The 21,534-nt window shown below is 39.0% G+C and overlaps 1 protein-coding gene and 1 long non-coding RNA gene across 9 annotated transcripts in view; one reads left to right on the top strand and one right to left on the bottom strand.

Annotated features, from left to right (window-relative positions):
• The window catches only part of pcdh19 (protocadherin 19), a 63,947-nt gene extending 54,951 nt beyond the window's left edge, over window positions 1-8,996 (top strand). For all 4 annotated transcript variants that reach the window (XM_089134936.1, XM_089134935.1, XM_089134934.1 and 1 more), the window contains exon 5: window positions 6,380-8,996. In XM_089134936.1, coding sequence (XP_088991062.1) covers window positions 6,380-6,939 — 560 coding nt within the window. In that variant the 3' untranslated portion in view covers window positions 6,940-8,996. The remainder of the gene's footprint in view (window positions 1-6,379) is intronic.
• Window positions 1-21,534, bottom strand: part of LOC148977567 (uncharacterized) — a 214,203-nt gene that overhangs the window by 49,627 nt on the left and 143,042 nt on the right. For 4 of the 5 annotated variants that reach the window (XR_016169701.1, XR_016169698.1, XR_016169699.1 and 1 more), the window contains exon 4: window positions 10,613-10,810. The exons of the other annotated variant lie outside the window; for it this stretch is intronic. This is a non-coding gene — a long non-coding RNA (uncharacterized LOC148977567). The remainder of the gene's footprint in view (window positions 1-10,612; window positions 10,811-21,534) is intronic. 5 annotated transcript variants of the gene reach the window in all.

Genomic DNA, 21,534 nt, shown 5'->3' with positions numbered 1-21,534 from the left:
AATAACAAAATATAATTAAAGCTGCAAGCAGCGATGGGCGGGCCCTCGCACCTGTAGTGCGTCGGGGTGTGAGGCGGCCGCGTTGCATATTCTGCAGCTCGGCCAGTGTGGCTGTACATTAGCTACGCTGCTTCGTTTAAGGTCACTTCCTGTTGCCAGCAGGTGGCGCTATGACTGAGGGTGAATGTCGGCATGTAGAGTTGTTCAGGGTGGGACTCTTGTCAAATGTGTACAATTTCATGCAGATCTGGGCATTTACAGCCAAGTTACTACAACTTCCTGTTTCATGGCGAATCATCAACGCCATGGACACTCCCATCGACGAAAACGCGCAGATAGCACAACTTTACATCGTCAATGCCCTTTAGAAGGCACAGCAGAAATGTGAAGTCAATCCGACTAAATCGCAAGGAGGAGTTCGCTAAAGTACGTAATGAGTAAATCATCCAAAAATGGGGGTAAAATTCGAAATGGCCGACTTCCTGTTGAGTTTAGGCATCGCTCTAAGAGACTTTTCTGTGCGTCTGGACATGGTAGATGTACCACAGACATTTCGTACATCGACGCCACGGACACGCCCATCGATGAAAACGCGCAGATAGCACAACTTTAAATCGTCAATGCCTTTAGAAGGCACAGCAGAAAATTGAAGTCGATCCGACTAAATCCATAGGAGGAGTTAGTTAAACTACGGAGTGTGTAAATCGTCCCAAAATGGCCGCCAAACTCAAAAAGGCGGACTTCCTGTCAAGTTTAGGGTATGGGTTCTTGAGGCTTTTTTGTGCGTCTTAATATGATACATGTCCCCACCAAATTTCGTGCATGTAGGTTGAACGTGGTCGAGGGGCTAATTTTTTCCAATTTTCTAGGTGGCGCTAGCGAGCCATTTTGCCCCGCCCATCCGCGAAACCCACAAAATAAGAAATTTTTCACCAGTCCTGACATGCATGCCAAAATCCGTGAGTTTTTGAGCATGCTGCGGCCCCGAAAATGGCGCTTACTTTGCAGAAAAAAAATAAATAAATAAAAAATAACCCTAACAGTTTCAAGAGGGTCCTCGCACTGTTAGTGCTCGGGCCCTAATAATAATGTAAAAAAAAAAAAAAAAAAAAAAAGAAAGTTCAGTCTGCTTTCTAAAGTCTGGCAGGAAATCATTAAATCAAATTAAATTAAATCTCACATTTATTGTTTATTATGAAATAATAAATGAATAAAAATAAAACAATTAAATAGTCATAATTATAATAACAATTAGTAATAGTAGCCTATTATATAATAATAATAGTACGATTCTTACAATTAAGCAAGATTCATAATTTAACATTACCAGTTAGATTTCTGAACACTGGTGGAAAATCATGAAATTAAACGCAAATGTATTATTATGAGAATAATAAAAAAAGAAAGTGAAAAAGTGAACACCACAATCAATGTCTGCCCTCTCACTCCTATACATAATTTCTCACAGGTGTCGGCTGCAGCTGAATCATTTCATCGGTCTACAAGGAACAACAATAGAGAGAGACAAACAAGAAGAAAAATGTGTTTGAGGCAGAATGCATCTAAATATGATTTATATGATCATTATGCTCAAAAGCGCAGCAAAACATGCTCAGGTTTAATATAGTTAATCTTTAAACCGATGCATCATGTTGCTCAGAATGGTTTGATTTATTAGGAACGTCTTGCTTGTTTCTTTGGCTGTTTCACCTTGTTCCTCGAAGAAATGGCATTCTTTCCCCAAGCCTGTAAATCCAAAGTGACTGAATAGTGTCACTGTGAAAACTGCAGAGCCCCATGGTTGCAATTACTTCGCCAGTTGAGTGTTTGAGAGTGAGCGTATGCCCACTTTTCCCTTACATACTCCCCACACTCCGAGCTTATGACAATGTTAGCTGCATTCTCTCTGGCCCTCTCGCGCATTACACCAACAATGGAGACCTCCAGTGCTCGTACATGAATTTTTGGAGTGAAAATAAAGTGTGTTTTCCAAGAAGGAGCATAATAGCTTCCAAACAAGATGAAAGTCTGGCAGCGACACAAAAGATGTTCAGATTATTTTTTTTTTCCAGATTAAAAGCCATTCCTTTTGTTTTGGGTTTGCAGAACTCAGCCCACCCACAAATTTAGCTCATTTAGCCGTGTTTAAGATAACAGACATTTTTAAATGGTTTAATATCCCTCTAGACAGCAGTGTTGTGCAAAGCTCTGATTTCAGAAAGTTTAACTAACAGGAATTCATCCATCTTGTCTTTCCGTATTTCTGCATCCTGTTTACTACATCAATTCAAACTCATGAACCTAATTGGTATTTAGAAGATATACCATATTCAATTCTGAATGGAGCACAACCTACTTATTGGTAGAGAGCTTTGATGTCTACTTTCAAATTCACTGTGACCTCTAACCTGGCGGAGCTGGGGTTTAATCAACGGGTTAAGGTTATTTCTAGCCTAATTATGGGACAGAGTTCTTCACTCATGAAGTAAACTGATGCCTTTCCTACTACAAGCTGACAGCAGTGGCGAGTTCTTATCACAAGAGCCTTTGCATTACAAGTGGACTATTTATTATTCTTCAGCTTTGCAGAATGCAGATAGCGGTACACATATTTAAAACAGTCCCAAACACCTTGTGCATTCTTTCATCCAACGCAAAAATTAAATCCCAATATTTCTAATACTCAGCACTGTTGTGGGACTCTCATCCCCGTGTTTTTATTTTTTTTATTATAAAATCTGTGCTTTACTTAGAAATGAGAAAGAGTAAGAAAACATAGATGCTTCCGCCTCCAGCCTGAGCCAAGCCCATAATTAGGCTTTAAATCTTAGACAGCAAATGTTCCTTCTGACATAGTGCTCTGGATTGTATTTTAAGTCTTTTCCCGGAACTGATTGGCAAGCGCATTTTCCTGATGACTTTCAATAGACATTCTCTGTAGGAGGGCCGTCTCCCTTTCACTGCTCTCTTCTGCACAACTCAAAGATCAGCTGCATTGAAGCTTTAATTGCTTAATTTGCTGGCATTATATTTCTATTTCTTGTAGGGCAAAAAAAAAAAAAAAAAAAGATAGGAAGAGATTTTGTTTTGTCAGGGGTTGACAGGCTGTCATGTCTTACTGCAATTTGTTTTGTGGTTAGCACAGATCTTTGAGAGAAACATCTGTGAGTTTTGTGGATAAACCACTGACAGGATGTGAGGGAGCTGTTAATGGCGTTCTGCTTTCACAGTGATGCAATTTACAAGAGAATCGCTCCATGGGGGTCCCCTTAAAGGACAGAGGCTGAAAAAGATGACAACATTCAATGAATGGACATGTCCCTTCTGTCATAAGGAAGGGGAATTGGAAAATGCACTCTATTTTTGTGTGTTGCCCATTCAAGAGGTGAACACGATTTGAATCTTGTTAAAGTGCCTCCTATTGATCCACAGGATGCAGATAAATCCATGCTTCTGTAGAAAAGCAGATTCTTATTAAATGAAAAAGGAGGAATTCTGGGTAGGCAGATTGTACCGTGGCAGGTGTGGTGTCCTCGCCACTCGCTCGCTGCATATGTGGAAAATGGCGAGACTCACCCTTGTTGCTATGGTGATAACATTGACTTTTGGTGATGAAAAGCCCTTTCAAGATGTGGACATGTGTGTGTGTGTTCACAGGTCTTGGTGATTATGGGCTAAATTTGAGCCACTTGAGATACCGTAGTTGATCCAGAGCTTTACTTTCCAATTTATTTTTTTTTCTTTTCAATTTAATTTCTCAATTCTCGCTGCTGCCCTGCTGAGTTTTAGTATGAGGAAGCATGCGTGTGTGACGGTCTGTGTGTGAATGGTGGGTCAAATCTCTAATAATCCATCAAGATACAGATACACAAGCACGGAGCTTTTATCTTCACACATGATATCTGAAATGTCTCCAGACTTCAGTTAGTAATCTGTCAATCTCATTAGATTTTAAGGGTGACAGTTTTGGCAGTGTAGATCTTGGAAAGCAACGCTCCAATCTTTAAATATTGATTCAGGCCCCAAAGCTGTGTTGTCCCTCAAAGTCCTGAAAGAACAGGAAAAGCGGATAATTAGTGATTTTAATTGGATGATCCGTCAAGCTCAGAGTGTCAGATGTATGTGTGAATCCTTCAATCTCTCGCTGTCACCGAGGGCTACAATTATGTAGGAATTTCTCAACCCATGGGCTGATTTACCAGTAAGAAAGCGGACCAAATATGTCAACAAACATCTGTGTGAAATACTATATGTGTATTTTGGTTGATGGGATGTGAACTTGTCATTTAGTGAATTATTTGGTGACAATTAATCAACAATAACTGGCTTTATAATTACATCAACCTGCATCAATATGACTTTGGAATGTAATGCTTAAGGCATATTTTTATGTCATATTTATTGATAGCAGAGATTTTTAAAACATTTATCAGTTTTGTTCTACACTCACACACACACACATGAATATTATAAATATTATAATGCTTTTATTTAAGAGATTTTTTTATGTATAAATATTGTGGTGCAATCAGAATAAAGATTCAAATAAGAATTTGGATGCTTAAATAAATTAGTTTTAATATCAGTAATTAAGTGGTTATCGGCAGTCTAAAAAATAATTAGTATTATCCCTATTGGACAGAATTAACAGTGCATCCCTAATTATAGCTCTTTATTATTATTACATGTGAGCGGTGCATGTGGAAACAGCAATCTGATTATGTGATTTTGTTATGCAAATACCATTTGTGTGTATTAGCAAACATTTAAGCAGAGAGAGTGCCCTTGTCGTGCTTGTCTACCCAGATGGCCGATGATGAAATATGTATGGATTCAAAAGGACTCGCGCAGAAAGCTGTTTTGGGCTGACTGCTAATAAAAAGAGAGCTGCCTTGATTATCACAGATGCATCTCTTTTAAATAAAAGGCAAGTGAAAGAGGCAGACAGCTCCTCAACTTGAGCGAGAGAGAGCTTGGCTTTTTTTTTTTTGTAGTTATAATGATACAAAAAGCAGCTTAAAAGCACTTCCCTCCAACACAACAAAGGACAGATCTGTAGGAATACTGGCTTAGACATCTTTTTTTATTTATTTTTTACTCTACTACAGATTTAAAACATCATTGCATATTTATAATTGCCAGATAGATGACAGAGACACAGCACAATGTTCAGCATTTAACAATGAGGCTACTTTGCCAATGTCCCTCACTGTGAAATCTTTGATTGCACTGTCTAAACCCTCCTTTCATCAAGCCTGGCAACAGTGTGAAACAATTACTCACAGGATGGGGATCCACTTTTGATTTAACAATGTACCCTTTCATTGGTTTATTAAAAGCCCCCCAAAAGTTCTAGCATTAAAACCTGTTGAAGAAGTAGTGCCAGCTTACATTAAAATGGAGCGGAGCTCTTCAGCATGCCAGTCTTTTCCCCCCATTTTCCAGCTCTGACATGTGCTGGAAAGATGAAAGCTCCTAAACAAACTGTGCCTGAAATCCATGAAAGAAACCACAAATAAGCAGAAGCTGCGCAAACGGCACAGTTTAGACTAGGGGTTCCCAAACATTTGCATTCCAAGACCCTCTTAGACTATCTCAAGATGCACCTTACATATTAATATTTTTAAGTGAACTATGGGGTGAAGGGGTGTAAAAAAGTAAACTGTAAAAAGTACTGTTTACATAAATAATCCATCATGCATGCCACTTGTTCATGCTTGGAGCATTAGATTAGATGAAATATGCCCATAGAATTTTGAATTTTGCTCACTCTGGTCTAGATATGAACTTTGATCCACGCTGCGAGTGTTAAAGGACAAGTTCGGTATGTTACAATTAAAGCCCTGTTTTAAGATTGTTTCTGATGAAACAGAATTGTTAAGTTTGTTTTAGACAGATGCTGCTGTCCCCCCCACGCAGAAAACGCCGTCATGTTCGTTCTGACATGTAAAATGCTTTTTATAGACATATTTTCCTTGTGTTGGTAAGGTAGCCAAATGCACATTGGGGAACGCCAAGAACACACTCTTACAACCATGTCTCTGAAAGATAACAGTGCTAAGTTCAACAGATGTGAAACAGCCTTTTGTGACAATTAAGTTCTCTGGTGTAATGCGAACAAGTTTTGTTAATAATGTGGCACCAAGTAGCATAATAAGGAAAACGGGCCCCTCTGAGACACAGAAAACATTGTTTTTACACGCAAGTTGCACGCAAACGCTTCACTATCTAACATGCTTAATGTTCGTGCAGCCCTTGACAAAACTGCTTGTGTGTGTGTCATTTACTGAAACGCAAATTTAACTGCAGCCAAGTGATTTTTTTTTGCACAGTTTTAAAAGCCAAACTAACTCTTCTCTTTCTCTCTCTTTTGGTGCAGATCAGTCAGAGGGGTTCCACTGCCAAGACGAATGTCGGATCCTGGGCCACTCGGATCGCTGCTGGATGCCCCGGGTGCCGATGCCAGCGAAAGTGAAGTCTCCCGAACACGGCCGCAACGTCATTGCTCTGTCCATCGAGGCCACAACCGTGGACGTACCTCATTATGAGGACTGTGGCACCACCAAAAGGACTTTTGCCACCTTTGGCAAAGATGGGCCGGACGAGGAGAGGGCTGAACAGAGGGGCAAGCGGCAAACGGCAGAGCCGGCCGTCTGCAGCCCCAAGTCCAACGGCACAGTCCGCGAAGCCGGAAATGGCCGAGAGGCCGTTAGCCCCATCACGTCCCCTGTGCACCTGAAGAGCCCCCAGTCCAAACCATCCTCCGCTTACAACACACTGAAATGCCGGGACGTAGAGCGCATAGCCAACCACAGCCTGCTGCGGCAGCCGGAGGGGAAGGACAGTGAGCCGGCTATGCGGGAGATCAACACGGTCTTGCAGGACGGCCGTGAGAAGGAGTCCCCCGGCAGCAAGCGGCTGAAGGACATCGTGCTTTAACCGGCTCCCACGTGTACACAGAACACATACGAGTGTGTGCCGAAGTGTGCGTGTGTGTGTGTGTATTCGTGTGCTTTTGCGAGCGTCGAGCCAAGCGGGCCTGGGGATAGAAGGGGCGAGACACATGTGCAGCCCATGTATTCTCCAGAGACTGAACAAACTAAGCTGAAAATATGTCTCCGAGCTCAGACTGTCGTCGCGGCTTGGTAGTGACAACAACGCTTGTACGTTCGTCGCAATCGTCTATCTGCAGTGGACAGGCTGGTTACTGTGTGCTGCGTGACACGCTTCACCCTGCCCTCACGTCTTGCCCTTAGAGGAGAAAGACCTTCCAGGGTGACGCCAGTGACACCTAAGTAAAGTCATGCCTTGTAGACTCGAAAGAGACTTCTAACTTTCTTTTAATGCCTTCTTTGGTATGCAGTTTTTGCTTCAGCTGCCAAACCGCTCACTGTTCCCGAAGAGGACGTGGGTCTCTCTGACGCTACAGATTATCGAGACTCTCCCCGTAACGATGTAAGCCGTCCGACTGCGGCAGAGCGCACAGGAACACTCCGTCAGATTTCATTTCATTTCAGTGGCTTTTCCCTGTCTGATAAGACAACCCTTCTCTGTTTCCCTCAAGATATTCCAATGTCAGCAAACCGTAAGGTCATTACACTGCTTATTTTTTATCTCTGATGGAGCTAAATGAAGTTGCGCTATCAGCTCAAGCTCACCGAAAAACTGGAATAGGGAGAGACCGATCCCCCAGACTTACAGCCATATATATATATATTATATATATGTGGACAAAAAGAAGAATAAGAAAAAAAAAAAAAACATAAGACTTGTTGCTTTTGAAATCTCCTGTGCCCTTTCCTGATTGTAGCCAGTGGAGCGCAGTTTACTAGAACTTCATGCTCTGGTCTTGTACTTTTTTGGATTTTGACTATGGGGCTAGGATAGAAGGGGTCGTCACTTACGTCTTGCTATGTGAAACTCTGTTTAGGGTTTAATACTATCATTTTTAATAATCTGTTGTTATGTGACAATCCCTTTAATGTTTTGTTGCGAAAGTAAAAAAAAAAAAAGAAGAAAAATAAATAAACATTGGTGTTCAACTAAAGCTACAGTAGCGTTTGTACACAAAGACAAAAAGGAAAAAAAATAACATATATGCCAAAATATATTTTATAAATAATTTAAAATGTATAATGAGAATATTTAATGCTGTGTAGTTATTTTATCAGTAAGTTATACTTGAAATTAACTGGCTTTTTTCTTTATTTGTCCCCTTTTTATTGACTTTGTTATTTCTTCTTTTATCCCTTTTTTTACATTTTCAATTGATCTTGATTTTTTTGTTGACTGTGTTACCCCTGGCAACTGTTGATTGCAGTCTACCTTGTTGTAAAAGAGTTTCTTATTGGTCAGTTTTCGTGCCATCAAGTTTCTGTGTGGGCAAAAAAAGTGAAAAAAGACAAAAAAAAAATATCAACACCAACAGTTGTGTGTCAGTACAATGAGCTTAGAGTGAGATAGCAAAAGAAACCAAAAAATTGCAACAAACATTAAACTTTCAAGATAACAGGTTGTTGTTTAATCTTAATTCTCAAGTAATGGTAAGAGTAAGCCTACCATTTTGAGTAACTGGAAGTGGTTCCAATCATTTCTGAAGTGTTTAAGAGGCTCAAGTTCCATGTAAAGCAAACCCAGATGCTCTGAGACAGACTTGCTTTGCTATCTATCATCAAGTACAGCCCTGCATTTTTCAGATCACTTAAGAACGCTGTACCAAGCCCACTCAAACAAGTTTGTTTTACTGCAGGAGGGGAAAAAAACTGATTTGGTGGAATTGCCATAGCAGCGGATGGAGAGAAATTGCAAAACCAGTTTCTTTGCAATATTCATTTTATAATGTGGAAAGTACAAACAGCAACAATGTGTGAAAAAGATATAGATCTAGTAGCTGAATGTTTTTGCTGGTCTCACCAAACAGCTTCTGGCAACGTGAAAAACAGAATTATCACTGAATGTATACTGCAGCTTATTATTAAACTATTAAATGTTCTCCACTTTGTCTCCTTGTCTAAATTCATCAGTTCTGCATGTTTCCATCACACTCTTTTTAATTTGCCATCAAATGGCTCATAATGGAATAGATCCGTCACGACTGGCGAGGGAAAGAGTGAGATGGCATTGTTGAAAAGTAATGAGCACAACCCGGGTTCAGCATACAGCAATTATCCTTTCTTAAGCGATCCTTTGTCTTGCCATAATTCATTAAAATCTATAATGTGATATGAATATATCTACTGTTCATTTTCCCCGAAAGTAATATGCTAATGAGTGTGGCAATGTCGGCTGCTGTGATGACAATCAAAAAAAAAGTTTTCCAAGGTCTAATCTGAAAAAAAGGTCCAATCTAAATGCTTTCCTGCAATATCGTTCTGCAACCTGATATCCTCCACTGTAACGGATTTTTGTAATTTGAACAGTATTTTACTGTAATATGTACAGTATAACACTGTTAAATGGGTCAACAGTATAATAATGTAAATAGCCAAGGATTATGGGAAAATATGTGTTTACTACTGTAATTATTTTCTACAGAAAGCAATTCAAATACTGTAAATAAAAATAGTAGTTATTTGTACAGTAGTTGTACTCATGAATACAATCTACAATATTATTCCTGTAAATTAAAATATGGTACTTGTACTGTATATGAAAAAGTACTCATGCGGTAAATATTAAGACTGTATACAATTGTCTAACTGTAAATTAAATTACAGTACTGGTACTGTAAACACATCCATCTGCCAGTAAGTTACTGTAAAATGTACAGCAACATTTTTACAGTGTGATTCTGACTAATTGCAAATGACAGCAGAAAATACACCTAATGATGCCAAACAAAGCAGACGTTTTGAGAATCATCCAACTGAGGAGTGTCAATTTCAAATCGCTGGTCGTTCTAATTTGCTGAAGTGGATGATGCATGTAATTCTGGCCAAGTACATCATTACTTGGATTCATACCCAATGCAATGTTATGCTACTTATCTGTCAAAATAACATCTGACAAAAGACAAAATGACAGAGAAAGTGGGCTCATCGCTACAAATTTTAAGCAGGACCTGGACCACAACATTCAAACATGCATTGGACTGACTGCACGGCACTATATTATGTTGTTTTAATGGTGTTCAAAGTAGAGTCGCTAATAGGACACCACTTTTACACATCTAATTCCAAAAAAGGCTTGTAGTTCCCATCATTAGTACTGCAAACTAACTCGGTGTAATGACCAACAAATGAGTTCTTCCTCTGGCTAGTAAATCTGTTCCAATGGCAGCGCACACTGCTCTGAGCTACAAATGAATTATAAGACATGCCCAAATGAGCCTCGTCACCTCATGTTTAATTACTCCAGATTCCTGTTGGTCAGGGTGAATTCATCCCATTATACTGAGATTTATCTCAAAGGTTACCGAGACACACATCCTATTAATGTCCTATTAATGTTTCAATTATCATTTTGCCAAATGGTAGGAGGGGGAATCAGAGAACAATTTAAATGATTTATTCCTGACACTGACAAGCAAAGCAATAAAAGTGGGAGGAGGGGAAGGGAAAGGGGGAAGGGGGTGCGCTACTCTTTTTTTTCACCGATACAAAACACTTTGTACCTTATTTCTTTGAATAGGCCCCTCAATCAGTTCCAGCCATCTCCATTCTTGAATTGACCTCATTCTATCAAAGGACTGCAGCTGCTCCAGCAGCGGGGAAAGGGCTCATTGTGACCCACTGTTCATTCAGGCTAACCTCTGGGACCAGTTCCGTATCCCGTGCCTGCAAACCAATGGCTGGAGGGCAAACTGAAATTTCTTGAAGAAGAAGAAAAAAAAAAAATAAATTAACAAATAATTGTCTTTAACATTTAAATTTACAAGACTAAACATTTTTTTTTATCATTATGTGTAATAAAGTATATCAAAAACCAACTGCTGTGCTTAATAATTTAGACATACCCTTAATCAGGGACAAAAAGCACTTGGGCTGTCAGTACTGGGCTAAAACCCAGTCACCCTGCTGTGCCCTTTGTGGGAGTGGATTTTGGGAAAGGGCAATATATCTCAGGGCCAATGTTCCTTCTTTATACTCTTAATTTGGATGCTAATTGTGGAACACATCATGGCATAGAGTTGCAAATAAAGACTGGGCCACAGCGGGTGTACTAGCAGCACAGTAAGACGCATCTTAAAGGAACATTGCCGGGAAAATAAAAATTCTGCCATCATATACTCACCCTCACGCAATTCCGAATTGTGAAACGAGGAAAAAAAAATGGTGATATTTTCCATGCATTGATAAATTAATAAATAAACAAACTTGAATAAAATAAATCAATTGAAATGTTACCAGCTAAATAACCTTTGTAGGTTAGCATCATTGATTTAGCCTTAACTTTAAGAGTTCCATGAGGTTGAAATATCTCATTATGGAAACAATTGGAGATGATCAATTATACAGTTTAACGTAGAAACTGTTGTTTAACGTAGTTTAACGTAGAAGGCTGTTAAGTACCTAAATGTGTAAAAAAAAAAAATAAGCACCATAAAAGTGATTTTTATTTTTAGCTGATCTACCCCTTTAAGACTGGCTAAAGAAGGACATACTATATTACTAATCAATGGCTGGCTCTCTCTCTCTGCAACACTTACATTTCCATTAAAACAATGTCGCATTATTTACCATCAGCATTGTAGGATGTTGTCATTTTGTCAAGTGCATGTGATATACTAATGTGCAACTGCGACTGGCTACTTTTCTGGCCCAGACACTATGGCCATGTGCAGGATACCAAAGAGGACTTGTCGGGCAGATAATGGCCTCTCCTAAAGATCCACACCTTCAAGCAAGGCCATTATCCTCACCACAGGAGAGTAATCGGATCGACCTGAAGCAAACACAGAGCCTGTCTGCATGCAGCCATACAGCCCATCTGCATGAGGTGCAGGGATGCCCGGGGTGCACAGTAGGCTAGAGGAGGACTGCCTCTGTGCTGGAAGGTCAGACTCATTTGAAAGTGAAGAACACTGGGAATTGTGGTATTAACAAAGAACTGAGAGGCCCATGTGTGATGTCAATGAGGATACAAATCAAAGGCCTGAAGAAGCAGAGGTGACCCTTTGTGTGATGTGATCTATTGTCTGACTCACAGAGGCATGTGCTGGCTTGGCTTTGCAGAGCGTCTCGAAGAGGAAAGAACCTGCACCTGTACAAAGCGGGAACCTAAACTTAGCCACAATATGGAATCGGATTTCTTGGCTCTAAAAACTCTTCGTGTTAAGTGCCTCCTGTTCCCTGTATTCATCTAATAACTCTATTTTTCAAAGGACGGATCTGGGAGTGTGAATTGCAGGAAGTCAGAGTTCATTACAATAGAGAATAGGATTATGGATTTACAAGTTGTTAAACAATGAGTTCAAAGTGTATGGAAGGAAGGAAAAGATGGTCTGCCAGGAAATGTACCCATTTAATGTGGCCAGTACTAATTCAATCAATTGCTAAAATGTAGCCATGCTTGAAAATATCTACCCACTATATTGAAATACACTGTATTGAGGGTTTTTTTGACAAGACTAACTTGTTTTACCACAAGCAACATTATATCCCAGAATTTTGCAAAATGTTGTCCGTAAACCCCTGTAGGTCCATCTCAAATGTTCCAATTAAAGTCATAGAGCAACATAGAGCTAACTCAGCAAATACATACACATAATGACTTTTCTGAAAATTTAGAACTACGGAACTAGCTCACTTTCAATTTGTGAGATATAATTCGAGTTGAATTGAACAAACCCCACTAGAAACACATTCTGGGAAATTAGTTCACATTTAAAAAAAAAAAAAAAAAAAAAAAAACTTTTGCTGATAATTTACTCACCCCATGTCATCCAAGATGTCCATGTCTTTCTTTCATCAGTCGAAAAGAAATTAAGGTTTTTGATGAAAACATTCCAGGATTTTTCTCCATATAATGCACTTTAATGGGAACCAAACGGTCAAGGTCCAAAAGACAGTTTCAGTGCAAACCGCAAACTGTTTAAATGGCTTTAACCAATTCCAGACGATGAATAAGGGTCTTATCACGCGAAACAACTGGTAATTTCAAATGTTCATTTTGATAAACGAGTTCTAACAGGAGAGTCACGATGCGTGTGCATCACAGAACAGAGCAAGGCGACCATTTGAGCTTATAAAACTTAAACTTTGTTATTTATGTTTGAAATGACCAATTGTTTCGCGTGATAAGACCCTTATTCATCGTCTGGAATCGTTTAAGCCCTTTGAACAGTTTGTGGTTTGCACTGAAACTCCCATTTGGACCTTGAACCGTTTGGTTTCCAGTGTCCATTATATGGAGAAAAATCCTGGAATGTTTTCATCAAAAACCTTAATTTCTTTTCGACTGAAGAAAGAAAGACATGGACATCTTGGATGACATGGCGGTGAGTAAATTATCAGCAAAAGTTTTTTTTTTTTTTTTTAAGTGAACTACTCCTTTAAGTGTTCTTTTAATAAATATAGTGAAATACATAAAGTAAATTAAAACAAAAAACAACTTCCTAAATCCCTAAATTCCTATAATAAATATATCCATAAATTCCTAAATATAAATCATAAAAATACATTATAAGTATATGTAAAATGTTCAGATATATAGAAAAACTCACAGTAGCCCGTTGGATGGGGGAGGGGGGGTTGTATCAGGATATGTACTAAATTGTATCAATGCAAAGAAGTGAGAAGTTATTCTAGCGAGGCTAAATGCTCAGGCACATCATTAAGAGAAGCATCACAGGAGAATTTGCACTTTGTTTATATACGAACAGGACCTGAGGTCGATCATTACCGTCAGTCACAAGGTTGATTAGACCTTCCATTTCTCACCCACCATTACAAATCTGACAAACACTGCCTCATCTGTATGTATTCCCCACAATATACCCTAATCAGCCCTGCAAATGAGAAATGACAGTGTTTTTTTTTTTTTTTTTTGTTTACTGCCGGCTGCCCAGATTCATTGTGGCACAGAAAGCCACCACACAGTAATTGGGCTAAAGGCAGACAGATGATATCATAACCACGCCTGATTCCCTGATAACTGTGACTCCCTCTGACTTGACTGTCTGAGGAAAGTGGCCTTTAGAGAAGCCAGTCTTGAGCTGACGCACTCACTGTCTGACCCGAGCCACCCCTCTCAGTCCAGGGCATGTCGGACATAGGCCAAACATCCAAGGAAACAGCTGTCAATGCCCCCTCTCGAGAGGACAGAAGAGCCGATAGAAGAGTTGGAAATTAAAGTCTGGCCTTTTGCAGTCTGCATTATCCACCACGCCAATCGGGGTGAAGGATCTCTTGTGCTAATACGGCAGGCGTACAGTATGGAGAGGTTGATTAGTTGACCTAAACTTTCTGCATGTCAGTTAAATAGTCTGGCAACATATGTCAGACGCTTGGTATAATCTGATAGGAAAATGAGAGGTGACTACATCCTCCCCGCAGCAAAAGACTAGATGGCAGATATGCCAGACTGCCTTATGCCCAGAAGAAGAATCACACACTTAAAGAACAAGAGCACCTGAGGCTTTCGTATTGACGGGGATCGAATGATCCTGTGAGATATTTTCATCTTACCAGTTTAAAACGAAGCTCTTATGTTCATTTCTTCCTCGGCCTAAAGCCTTTTATACAAACCCAAAAGTGACAATGGAAAGGGCTGAAAAATGATTGGGACTATTCTTCTAACATTACAGTAATTCGACAAGATGGATTGCACTCTCAAGCAAGATCAGAAATGTGCAAGGGCTAGCAAGAAAAAAAATCACATAGGCTTGTCATTTAACTTGTCTCCATACATATAATGCCGCTGTATGCTAACGGGCTTGTTCGATGAGTATCAGCAATAACTATCTTTTGCTTTTATTCTTTAACTGTCATTCTTATTTCCAAAATATCCTATCATTTCATTTTGTACCCCTCAAACATGATTTTAAAATGATTTAACAAAGTTCTCATATGAATTCCGAAATCTAACAAAAAAGTAATATAATGTAATTTTTGAAATTAATTCAGGTTAATTGTAGAAACCCTTTTGCAAGACTACGTTTCAAATTTATTTATCTTGAGGGATTTCTTCTCTTATATTTATCCAAGATAAAGTATTTCAATCAAACGATTAGTTTATCCTCTTTGCAACCATTTACTTGTAAAATTAAAAGATCATTTATTATGAGTTGTCTTGGGAGGCACCATTTACCCCAAAAACTAATGCATTAAGTGAACATTTATTTCATTGTCAGCTTCAACTCTTAATGTGTTTAGATTACTGTCGTGATGACTTGTAGCTTGTCTTTCTATGTTCGAGGGAGAGGTCTTATTTTAGGTAAGGTTTATTACACATCTGTGTGCCATAGAACTGGTACCAAAGCCAACATAATTCACATTGCATGGTTGTGCTTCTCATTAATTACCATGTGCATTACAAGGGGACCGGGGTCTTGAGTTGGCCCAAGGTTAGGACGAGCCCAGGGTGTATGTGAAAGAATACTGAGGTGAACAGCACTGGGTTGGGGAGATTTGGATGGCAGGCAAGCTTTTTTGGCAGGGTGTTGGAACATGTGTTAATGGCTGAACTCAAGGGATGGCTTATGTAAAGAATGATTAGTATTCACTCATTCGGAGACTAGGTCAAATCATCATCATCATACCTGCATCTAAAAAAAAAAAAAAATTATTTTGCATTGCAAAACTGCAGTGCACACTCTCTTTGATTGAATAAACAACATCCATAACAGATTATTCATACAAATTAGACTGTCATTTGTATGTTCCAAAATTATGGTCATATCATTCTTCCATTGCCTAAGCGAGCAGGAGATCAATCAAGTTTTGAGAACACCAATCAAATTTGAAGTTAGCCTGTTGCTAAGCTAACAGCGTGATTCAATAAGCATAAACAGATAAGACAAACAAATACTGGGTAGTCAATTTTAGTCGACAACTTAAATACGTTCACAATGATTTTTAATGTATTTCAATATTTTTATGTAACTCAATGCAGTGCATTTTGGGACTGCCAAATTCAAGGGATAAAAAGAGGCATCTTATAAATACATCTCATTACTGAATGAAATATAAGAATATTTAAAACGAACATTTCTCTCAACTTGTCCGTCTGTCCGCCAATGTTTTTATAATGAAGATCTTTGTATTGCTCTCTGCAATTCCACAATTCACAAAGTACATGCCACTAGGTTTTAGAACACAGATATCGATTGCAATTTATTCATTAAAACAGACAATGCTGTGAATGTACTCTCCACACTACAATGACTTTTAAAAACCTCATGATGAGAGAGCTCAAAGCACTCATCTGGTCATTTTGATCAAGATTACAATGGTTATGCATGATATAATGAATGAATGATTTTCTCCCAGGGCATTCATTTTGTGGAAGACAAAAAGAAAACACAACGTACTGAGCAAATATTTCAGTATTTTGGCAAAATCTCCATGTTTTGACCTTGTTGCCCCGAGGAGAGGGAACTTGTTCTTCCTCAACGTCTTGGAGTCTCACACCAGAGGGAAAAGCTTTCTGCTCTGTGCAGCCAAAGTTTTTATCATAATGTTGAACTGTTACAGATAAGCCATGAAGCTCAAAGAGAAAAATCCATCTAGGAGAGCTGAATGAAGCTACAGGGATACAGAATATTTTGACTTTGCCAAACAAACAGCTTCGCTGATTTAAACAGTAAAACGATTTTTTTTTTTCTGTTCAGAAAAACTAACATTTTTATGTTCTGTCCAGTTAGTTTTCTAATTATTTTTCTGGATCTATCCTCAATTGTGGGATTTTTCCCTTGAAGTGTATTTGTTCAGTATCAATAGAAAGCAGTTTGCTCGGAAGCCCAGCTCACGCATTGGCATGTTGGTTTTGGATGAAACAAAACAAATACAGATTTGTTGCTAAGTAATATGATGTGACATCGCCGTGTACTGATCATGGCACAGCAAAATAACCAAGTAAAGCAACACAGTGGGAAACTATTGGCCAATTTGTAAAGACAAGAAACATTAAACTATATGGGAATATGTGTTTGACAGCTAATCTTTACCTACAAGACAGCTCACCAAACTCATTCATGTTATTGAGCAAAACGATTGAAAGAAAAGACCAGAATGAAAGGAAATTTGCCATTTCATCTCAGATTGCATGTTTTTCCATCCTTACAATTTCCATGTCTCTCTGTCATAGAAGAGATACATTCGTGCAACTCTGATGTCTTTGAATCCTACATATTATGCGTTTCAATGAAATCCTATTTTGAAATACCATTCACTCTGAATCACAAACTGAATATTTCCACTCACTGTGACATCTAAACACCATTTATGTGGATACGGAGAGCTCGTTCTCTAATCAACACCCAATCAGACATTCCTCAAGTGCGAAAACCAAAACCAAGTTCGTGCAATTAAAGGACACGAATTGTGGATGCCAGAGAACACGATACAATAACATGCACCTGTTAACAAGCACTTAATGTCCCCACTCCCCTCCCTAGTAGCAAATCGCACTGCTAAAGTAATATGTTATCCCTTTTGTTGGCACAAAATATCTGCTGCTGAAATCAACATGCATTAAAAGCAACTGTAAATACAAAATCACTGACAATTAACAAAAGGAATATATTTCCATGGTAACCCGCATGAATAAATGATTAATATAACACAGTGAATTAGTGTACTTTGCAAGCGAGTGAGCCAGAATGGGATTAATTCCATTTGAGAGTAATATTGTGGTCGACAGAAGTCTCCGCTGAACTGTGCGACATGGCACTATTTAGCATTGCATGTTACCTTTGTTTTCTCAGTTGTTAATTAAAGGTGGAAACAAAAAGCTGAAAATGAGACCAGAGCTCAGAGGACAGGTGTACGGAGTAAAGCGGGAGGACTAAATTGGATTTTGCGTCTCTTGAGCCTGACTTGGGAAGATCATCAGAGGTAGAGCTGTATTAAAAAGAAAAGAGATAGTTGCAAATTATACAGTAGATCACATTTATAGCGGTGCTGTTGTTGACTAGTACGTGGAAAATATAGTCTCCCATTAGACTGATGTTTATTTGTGCTACGCCTAATATTTCAGCACTGGCTGTCTAGCAGAAGAACCACAAAGGTTTATAATCCGTAAACAACTTCACCACCGGGGCATTTCCATAACCTTGTAGGGGATGGAGTCTGCCTGTTAGTTCACAATGACTGAGAGCCCACTCTACGGTGTTTACTTAATCACGGTGGCCAAATCATATGCTGAATTCGAAACATCTCAACCGCCAACACAAAGGTCACAGGTTCAATCTACAGTTTGTGGGAAGTGGGAACTGTTAGCTACTGAAATCACAAAAATGCTCGGCTGCAATATCGCCTTTATTCACATCACTTAACTTGGAGTTATATAAGGTCCCTACGATTGCTTTCATGTCGATGGTAAAAAAACTACAGTGGAGAGGCTCGAGAAGTCCTTACAAACATTTTCCAATTAATTTGAAATGAACAGGAAGACATACCTACTCTGATGATGTAACCAATGAGTGAGTGAGCTTCAGTGCTGCAGTGCCATTACAGTGCGGAGCCTAAGGGGATTATGTGTTTCAGTTTACTCAGACAGCGGAGCACTGGGCTACTACAGCAACCGATTGAGAGGAGCAATATCCTTGCTTGGCTGGAAGAGAAAAGATAAGTGAAGGGAAAGGAAGGGAAAAGCAAAAAGCCATGAAGTCACAGAGATCTAAATGCAAAAGCATTGGATTCAGCTCAGCCAAAGGCAACAGATTATTTCATCTTCCTACACTCTGAAATCTAGATTTAAAATGCTGTCATGTCTGAGAAAATGGAGCACTGGCCTGAGTAAAAGCTTTGTGCTGGTGAACACGTACGCAGCGCTGGCAAACATAATTATGATTTAACAGACAGAAGGTGAGCTATATCAAACTTCATGTTGTAAATTCACACTGCCAAATGTCTTGCACAATAACATAATAAATCAAACGTAATTATAATGTATTGTGGTCATATCAACAGGAAAACGTAATTTTTTTTAAAGGATGTCAAACATTATAATTTATGCAATTGTTGGATATATTTACACTACTGTTTAAAAGAGTCAGGAAGAAATAACTTTTATTCAGCAAGAATGCATAAATGATCAAAAGACTTATGTTGTAAATAAATGTTTTGTTTTGTTTTTTAAATTCCATTCAACGTTTATTCATATTTCAGTTTTCAAAATCGATAATAATAAGAAATATTTAGAATGTTCTGAAGGATCGTGTGACACTGATACTTATTTTTTTTTTTTTTAATAGACAAATAAAACCAAACTTAATGAATATAATGTAAACATACAGCATGATTTATAGACTGTCTCTATTTCAACAGGATCCCAATGAAGAGGTAATGGAATAACTCACTAGTAGTATAATTAAACTGTAACTCACTAGAGTAGTAAGGTTAATAAATAAATAAATTAGTGCTGTAGCTGCGCGTCGATGACGTCGATGATTCGACGTCAAAATTGCGTCGACGTCATATTTTTGCGTCGACGCTTCTTTATTTATTTATTTTTTGCATGTTCCCGGCGGTACAGCTTGCCACACACACGTGGGAGACCGAAACATTGCAGAATAGAGGACGAAGACAACTAAGTGAATGTGCTATCCATTAAATGAATCACACCAAACAAACCCTTAAGAAAAAAAAAATTGCAATTTAGATGCGCAAACTGGGTGCCGGTGTGGTGAGACGTACAAGCTCGGGCAGATTCGGCTTGAAGTCGTTTCTGGATGCGCCGCCGGGCGCGCTGTTACAAAAAAAGGCGTACACACAACCAGCCACAGTCTTGAGTCTTCCTGGTCTTGCGCACCCAACGCGTCATTTTTGCCGTGCGCACAATTCGCGCTCGTGCGGACGAGTCGAGTACAAACCAGGCTTTACTCCGTGTCAGCACGCGCTCTGATCAGTAGGTGTACAAACCTCTCCCGATTCATCTCCAGTAGTAGAAGCCTCCGATCGCACCACTAACTCCGCCTACGTTTCCCTCCTCAGCTGATATTAATATTTAAACATTCTCTATGATAAAAAATGTTTGTAAAAAATATTTTAATAACACGGTTTTGGCGGTTGTAGAGTTATAATGATGGTGTTCAAATACATAACATTAGACTAACGTTAGCCAGCTTATAGTATCTTGATTCAGTATGCCAGTATTTATTTGAGATATTTTTTTTTTTTTATTAATTGAGCAGCAGAAAAAAATATTCTTTATATTAGTCGTCCAATTAGTCATTAGATTAGTCGACTAATCGATGAAATAATCGCCCAACTAATAATTTAGTTAATAATCGTTTACCCCAGCCCTAAAATAAATATATCAAAATAAGAACATGCAGTAAATACAGTAATAGTACTAATTGTACCTGGACACCCTAGATTAAGGACAAAAGCAAACAGTCACCAATCCGAGCGTATGCTCCCTGAACGAAGCCCATTCCATCTGTTTTTATGTGCCACCAACCACAGGCCAGCAACAGGGAATGAGGTGCCCTGCTGACGTTGCCATGGCAATCCAATCTTTTCACTATTCTAAGACCATAGTTAGAAAATACTGTACTTGGGCACTGGCTTCAGCGTTATAATCTCCTCTGACACACATTCAGGTAAAATGCGGTGGTATGGCATCTAAGAACAAGTATGAATGCCTCCACTGCTGTGTTTTCAGCCACGCTGGCATTCAAACATAATTGCATTTGCCCCGAAAGAAGCAGAGCCAAATTTGTCATGAGGATAATACGTACAATAATAATGATTATTATGGAGACATCAATCTAGAAAATTATACCACAGTCTTTCCTTGGAGCAGCACACTTTGTTTTGGAAACAAAGGGTGCAGTGCGAGGCTGATGAAGGCCTTCATTATAATTGGTATTTGGAATGATTAATGTATACCTCAATTAGGAAAGTGTATGGGTCCCGCTATAGTAAGCTGTACATAGGAAGGAACGGGTGGTCTCGGCTCTCTCTAAAAAAACTCATTCTGTCACATCCCATTGTGCAGCGAGAGAACGGCTTGCCGCCTGCTCCCTCTGATTAGTTATTTATTTCATTTGCGCGAGACTGCATTTATTTATTTATTTTAGTCGGATCATTATTTTCTCATTCTGCAACCATTTCATCAAAAAGATAATTTATCTCTACCCGCTTTAATGAAGTGATAATTTGGCGATAATTAACGTAATCTTGCACCAAAGCAAATTTGCCTAATGACTGTTGTTTTGATAGTCGGAGTCAGAGAAGGAGGGCCCAAAGCAGTGAGGCAGCATACCAAAATTTGGCGAAGAGCACCAGGAGAATCAGAGTGTGACAAAGCTAGAAGCATCAGGGACATCTAACTTTGTGACCTTAACTCTCTGGAGTGGATTGCAGACAATTGATTGGACTTGTGTGAGCGATGAAGGATTTATAGGTCACCCAAATGGCCATTTCC

Source organism: Pimephales promelas, chromosome 9, assembly GCF_988280905.1.
Source record: "Pimephales promelas chromosome 9, fPimPro1.hap1.1, whole genome shotgun sequence".
In the NCBI taxonomy this organism is placed as follows: Eukaryota; Metazoa; Chordata; class Actinopteri; order Cypriniformes; family Leuciscidae; genus Pimephales; species Pimephales promelas.
This window is presented reverse-complemented; position numbering and strand designations above follow the sequence as displayed.